Here is a 6738-nt window from a genome sequence, read left to right as displayed (position 1 = left end):
GAGACAGGGCCTCGGAGATCAATCAAACTTTATTCCTTCCCCATGTGCCCAGGAGTTGCACTGAGGCTCAGGGGTAAGGGGACAAACAGGTACAGAACTTTGTGCTTTAGGGGCACAAGCTTCCATGGAGGACTGCAAGCTATGGTGATGTCCTTTGGGTCCAATAACACTGGTGCAGAAACTTTCTTCCTGCTCTGATTTAAGTAAAGTCACTTCCCTCAGGCAGGGCCAAGGAGTTATCAGTCTTTGCTTCTTGTCATATCCCTTCCTGGGGCAGAAACTCCATGCTATGGCATGGGAGCTGTGTTGGTTTGGGTTGCTCTGTCCGACAAAAAATGACTTCTGTGAATGTTTTCTATAGAGTGAGAGCTGGCAACTGGGAGGATGGTCACAGCTCAAGGACTGCTGCCACCTGCTTCCCAACAACCCTCCAACCCTGTATATTCTCAGCATTGAACCAATGTTTCTTGACCTGTATCACCTACCCAATGTCAATCTTCTGCACCAGTGAGCTGGGTAGGTGAGAGTTGCCTAGTCTACCCAGGTGTCCAGTCTACCTAGGATAGCTCTTCTGCAACACAAAGCTTTAGGGGACAGGAGACTCCATTCTTTGCTGGCTGCCCCTCTCAAATTCTCACTTTGGAGTGAGAGTAGAAGGTTTGAAAGGTGCCATGACAAGGCAAATAGATCTCCTGTGCAAGAACCTCGGGAGATGGAACCTGCTGTCACTCACCCATCAGTCTTTCACATGGGGAGCTGGGGAAGAGAGGAGCTGCCCATGTAGCTTTCAAGTCCACTTGAAAAATGGATCTCACAGCATGGAGCTGGGCAGTTGGGAGCTACCCCATCTCCAGTGCTACAGCCTTCCATGTTCTTACTGAGTTTCAATGGGTTTTGTGGAAAAAAATGCTTCTCATCCACTGCTGACAGGAATTCAAATTGGCATTAGCTTTCTGGAGGGAAATTTGGCAGTACCTAACAAACCTACACCTGCATTTATCTGTGACCCAAGCAATCCCACTACCATGAGCACTACCCTTAAAAAAATACTTCCAATGGCACAAAAGGACATCAGCAGAGTGTATTTATAGCAGTCATGTGTGTAAATGCGAAATGTTGGAAAATCCTAAATCCCAAACATAAGAACTGGATATATAAACTATGATTTTCCTGAACATCTTAGTGAATTATCTGAGGCTATCAGTTGGCACGGGGGCAGTTTTCTAATACTGAACATTCCTTGCTTGAGAAGCAGATATGCCAATCTCTGCAAGGGTTTTGGTATGTGTGTTATCTCATTAGTCTTCGTTCTCTAAGGTAGTTGTTATGATTATTCTCATTTTAGATGAGGAAATTGAAGCTCTGAGAGTCGAAGTACCTTTTTAAGGGTCCAGACATAGCAAGAAAAACAGGTCTTAATTAAAATCTGAGAGTGTTCAAATGCTTTGCTCCTTAAAATCATGCTGCCTTCTTGATAAAATCCATTCCGGTTTCATTATAGCATGGTGAGGAATATAAGGAGGGAGAGACGTGATCACCGTGAAAATAGAGTAAGTGTGATACAGCAGGTTCTGCTGATAAAGAAACATAGAACCGTATTCATTCCTTTGAAACCAAACTCAGTTTCTTAGAAATTAAAAGGACTTCTTTTAGCTTCTGTGACTTTTTTTGCATTTGTTTTGTTTTTTGTCTTTAAGATTACTGGAATGTCAGTAAACAACTTGAAAATAATTTTAAATATTTGTGCTATAGAAGTCAGGAAAGGGCCAGGCGTGGTGGCTCACACCTATAATCTCAGCAGTTACGGAGGCTGAGGAAGGCGGATCACCTCAGGTCAGGAGTTGGGGACCAGCCTGGCCAACATGGTGAAAACCCAGCTCTACTAAAATTACAAAAATTAGCGAGGCATGATGGTGGGCACCTGTAATCCTAGATACTTGGAAGGCTGAGGCAGGAGAATAGCGGGAACCCAGGAGATGCAGGTGGCAGTGATCTGAGATACGGCCACTGCACTCCAGCTTGGGTGATAGAGCAAGACTCCATCTCGGAAAAAAGACAAAACAAACAAAAAATACAAATCGCGGAAGGAGAGAAACAGCAAAACCTTTTAAAAAAAATGTCATGGCAGCTGGCTGAATTAGGATTAAGGAGGAGGGAAGCTATCTGGAAGATCTAGGGAAACGGGTCCTAGATGTAATGTGTTCTTGGTCCGCAGATTCCACATTCACAAACATTGACAAAGAGACACCACAAGCAGAAGTTGCAAGCTGACTGTTTTATTGGTATATTGAAGTTAGAGCTATGGCCACCTTATTCCAATGTTATGGCATTTGAATCACCTGAATCACTGTCATCTTCTTCTTCACTTCCTGAAACAAACAAGAAAGTTCATAGAGCAGACGTGACATGGCAGGAAATGTCTAGTTCCTCCCTGGAGTTACTGCAGTAGAGTACATGAGAGCCCACCCTCTCTCCCCCATTCCTTCTCCCTCCTGTGTTTCCTTCCTAATTTTTTGTGTGTTCACTCTTTTGATGCCCTGGCACACAATGTGTTCCAAATTGTTGCTTAGAAGATGAAGAGAAAAGATCATTTTTAGCTTGTTGTGACTCTTTGCTGTTGAATTTCTTCAGGGGTATATTTACACAGATGCTAATTGGAACATGTTCTATAACAGTGAGAAGATGAAACCACCTTCAGGGTAGAGTGATAGGAAGTGGTTAAAGAAATCATGGTACAGCCATACAGTGGAGTACCATAAAAATGTAGAAACAAACAGAAAACCACTGAAGAGATCTACTTAGCTTCATAAACTCATGTGGACATTTTCAAAGAAGTGTATTTCTAATGACTGACATACGTACCTGCATATAAACTATGGTATTAATTCTGGGGAAAAGAATTCTATATATCTATGTACACATAAATATTTCAAAGAGGAGATCTCATACAGTTAACAGTGGTGGTTTTCTGAAGGAAGAAAGGCAGGTAGGATGAGTTCTGACTTTCAATTTAGGTTCATATTTTTCCATTCCATTAGGTATTTTGTTAGCTTAATCATGTACTTATTGAAAAGTAAGTATGTAAAAAATGAGACACCACTTAGCTGCTGAAAGTTCAGGGACCATTTGGCAGGAATACTGGACTGAAGAGGGTGGAGGCAGGACTCAGCGAAGAGTGCTCAGGTGAAAACTTTAGAGGGGAGGGCTCTGAGTTTGTGTACCAAAACCAGAGCACCAGAAAGAGAGAACATGGTACTAATTCCTTGTTGCAAACACAATTCTAGACATATTATATGGAATGCTGTTTCTCAACATCAGAATTCCTTAAAGGGTTTGTTAGAATACAGGGACTTGTTACCTTATTCCGGAATATCTGAATACAAGTCTTTAGAAATGAGTTCTAGGACAATACAATGTCAACGGGCTTTTAGTTGATTCATTGGCACAATACAGCTGGAGAACTGCAGCACTTAGAGCCCTTGGTGAAGTATACACTGTAATCATACCTGTCGTTGAATCCTAGATTACTGAGAAGGCTGTTCCTGGGGAGGTTGGGTTGGTTTGCCCTCTTGAGGAGGTGGAGGTGATCCCTCAGGCTTTCCAGCATGAGGTGGGTGAGGCTTGTGGTGATGACCTCCTGGTGGGGGTGGTCCTTGCGGCTTTCCTGGATGAGGTGGAGGTGGTCCCTCCGGCTTTCCAGCAGGAGGTGGGTGAGGCTTCTGGGGATGGCCTCCTGGTGGGGGTGGTCCTTGTGGCTTTCCTGGAGGAGGTGGGGGACGTTGGGGCTTGTTGCCTTCTTGTGGGGGTGGTCTGTGCTGAGGCCCATCATCCTGGCTTCCATTACCAGCAGGTGGCTTAGGTGGGTGTCCTCCAAAAGGTGGTCTCTGAGGCTTCTCATCTGAGCTCTGGTTTGAGTGTCCTCCATCTGTTGAAGTGACACCAGAAGAGCCAAGTTCAGTGATAGAAGAACCTCCTCCCTTTATACCTCTCTATCCTTAGCACACTGTCCCTGTCTCCCAGAATGTGCCTGTCAACTACTAACATCCCTTTTGCTCAAGGCTTTCATAGGCAGAGTTCCTTTCATCCACATCTGGGTCATGAAAAGTCTCGTTTCTTTGTGCCCGGGACAAGTATGTCTATTTTAGGCTAACCAAAACCTACAAATACACAAAAAGGTCTTGGATACATTAGAATCTCCAGAGAGGAAAAAGAGAATGATGAGAAACATCAATCATGCAGCCAGGTATGATGCCAGCTGCCTCAATAACTTGCAGACTGAACGCCATGCCTGGGCACCTGAGACATACGTGGGCACTAGACCGGGTGGCACAGGCCCCAACATCCAAGTTGAGAAATATGAAGAGAGAGAAGGGAAAGACAGAGTGACAGCCCACACAGGATTCACTGAATAGTTGTAGCAATTTTTTATCAGCTACGGTAAGGCAGCTGAGTGGGGAAAGGCACAGAAAAGGGACCCAGACACTAATTTCTTTGCATTTTCAATGAAGTCACAGAACTCTGGAGTGGAACGCTGGGGGAGAAGGAAGCAGTTGAGGGGCTGTCAGTATAAGGAGGGGTCAGGATGAGGATGCTGCCCATTTGTCTGTCATCTCCCATCAGACACTCCTGGCCTGGGGGAAGGTCAGCCCACTCCTGTTGTCATCTAAGCCAAGCATCTCTGCCATTCAATTTGGTTGCCCCGCTCATGGTCCCAGAGTCAAAGCTGCATGAAGATAGGATGTATCACTGGAGCACTGACATTAATCAATTCCTGAAAGGAACGTGCTGATAAGAAGACACTGGGGAGCTGATCAATTTGTAAGCAGAAAAAGAGAGTCAAAACAGATTGAGAATGAACTGGGATTTACCTGATATTAGGGAGGGAGCTTGTTCCTGGCTGACATCTAGAAGAGAAGCACAGATGATGAGAAAAGTTACATCTGGAATCTTTCAAGACTCACAAGTGTTCTACAGGGAAACGGGACTTCTGACCACACCCCATGCATCCCCTAGGTTAACTGGTCAGCCACCAACTGTGAAGCTGCTGGAAGGGGAGGAAGGAGGAAGGTGTAAGGGGAGGCAGGGTTGTTACTCCACAGAGCAACAGCCATGAACTCGACACAGAAGCGCCCTTTTTCTTCCTCCCTAGGATCCCTCAAGACTTAATACAAATGTAGCTTACACATGCCAGGTACTTCAGTGTGATATTTTGGTATTGTTATGCCCTAACTGTCCTGTAAATATGTTGCTTATGTTCATATGATTTCTCAATAGGAGTAATCAGAAGTAATCATTTCAGTACAATCTTACCCATACTACTCCCAGCACATTGAAATGCTGCATGCAGGGGAGAGAAAAATGACAATTATTGGCTCTCATGTTTCTATATCTCTAGGTAGACAGAGACAGGTGTTTTATCCAATACTTTGTCTCTGCGGTATCTCTGATGTGTGTTTACCTTCATCATCGATGCTGATCCACCATCAGCAAGGCCACCATCATCCGGTCTACTTACTGAGATGACGACAGGATCTTCACAGCTGGACTTCCCTGACTCTGTCTTGCATTCCCCACTGCATCCTTCACAGCACAGTCATATCTCTCTATAAATGCAAATCTTACCTTCTCATTCCCCTGGTACACATTCATTATTGCATTTTCATTGTATATTAAATAAATTAGAAGCCCTTGGCGTGGAATGATGACACAACAGGTCTCCTGATCCTAGGCATGAAAACTCTGCAGCCCCATCTGTTTTCATTCTCCTCTCTGCCCACTAATTACCACTGTTACCTCCTAAGCCCCAACCAGAGTAACCGCATCTGCTCCCCGGTCTGTTTTACCTTCACTTAAGCTCTGAGCTGAGCTCAGGGCCAGCAGGGCCGCTGACAGCAGAATCAGCAGCATCTTGCAGGAGGTTCTGGAGTTGCCCTCAACTCTGTGATGGGAGAAATGTGGCAGCTCCCTTTATACAGAGGAGCAGAACAATGTCGCCTTTGAGCTTCACACTGGATGGGCCTTACCATGCAGACACTGGGTTCTGCTTTGCTCACTGCAGGTCAGGTGTGTCCCTTATTTCCCTTTGGGACTGTAGCCCAGAGGAATGTGTTGGGTGGATGTTGTTTGTGTCTTATTTCTAAAAGGTACAACTATGAATCGAACAAAGGTTTTAAAGGAACTGTGTCCAAGCAACCAGCACTGTGACATAATTGAACTTCAGATACCATCAGAGTTTCAATCTTTTTGACAAGACTGTTCTCTACTATTCACTGTAGTATTTATTGCTATGTATATGTGTGTGGGCAGCGAAGCTACAGCTAGCAGTGAGGATGGTCAATATCTTTGACTTTTTAAAGAGCCTATATCCATCTGTTGTGATGTGTGTGTACAAATTGTTTCACATTCAGCTACATTTTTGATGTGATGGTGATGGTTTCTGCTATCTGTGAGATGTGTGAGGACAGCACACTCCTGGGCACACAAAGATGACAGAAAGCTGCACCGCAGCCTGTTTAGGCTACACGAATTGTCCAAGCTTCTCTGGATCTCACTCAGCTCAGGCAAGGCTTGGTGTCGTGCAACACAGCAAGGCCAAAATTGTGTGTTGTAAAGTATCTTCAGGGATTATTAATCTGAAATGGACACAGAAACCACCAGGATATTCCTAGACTGAGAAAACTGAACACACAGTTCCTTGAGGGAGCCACACGATGTCATGTCACCAAAATTTCCTTCATG

At 44.6% G+C, this 6738-nt stretch overlaps 1 protein-coding gene across 1 annotated transcript; it reads right to left on the bottom strand.

Annotated features, from left to right (window-relative positions):
• Positions 1-2256: 2256 nt before the first annotated feature.
• Positions 2257-5956, bottom strand: LOC108295831 (salivary acidic proline-rich phosphoprotein 1/2-like). Its single transcript, XM_017518162.2, has 4 exons — positions 5844-5956; positions 4869-4904; positions 3507-3925; positions 2257-2369 (listed from the first exon to the last, which is right to left on the bottom strand). Exons 1-3 carry the CDS (start codon positions 5905-5907, stop codon positions 3525-3527), a joined length of 501 nt encoding a protein of 166 aa, XP_017373651.1. The 5' UTR covers positions 5908-5956; the 3' UTR covers positions 2257-2369; positions 3507-3524.
• Positions 5957-6738: the final 782 nt, after the last annotated feature.

Source organism: Cebus imitator, unplaced genomic scaffold, assembly GCF_001604975.1.
Source record: "Cebus imitator isolate Cc_AM_T3 unplaced genomic scaffold, Cebus_imitator-1.0 Scaffold660, whole genome shotgun sequence".
Lineage (NCBI taxonomy): Eukaryota > Metazoa > Chordata > Mammalia > Primates > Cebidae > Cebus > Cebus imitator.
This window is presented reverse-complemented; position numbering and strand designations above follow the sequence as displayed.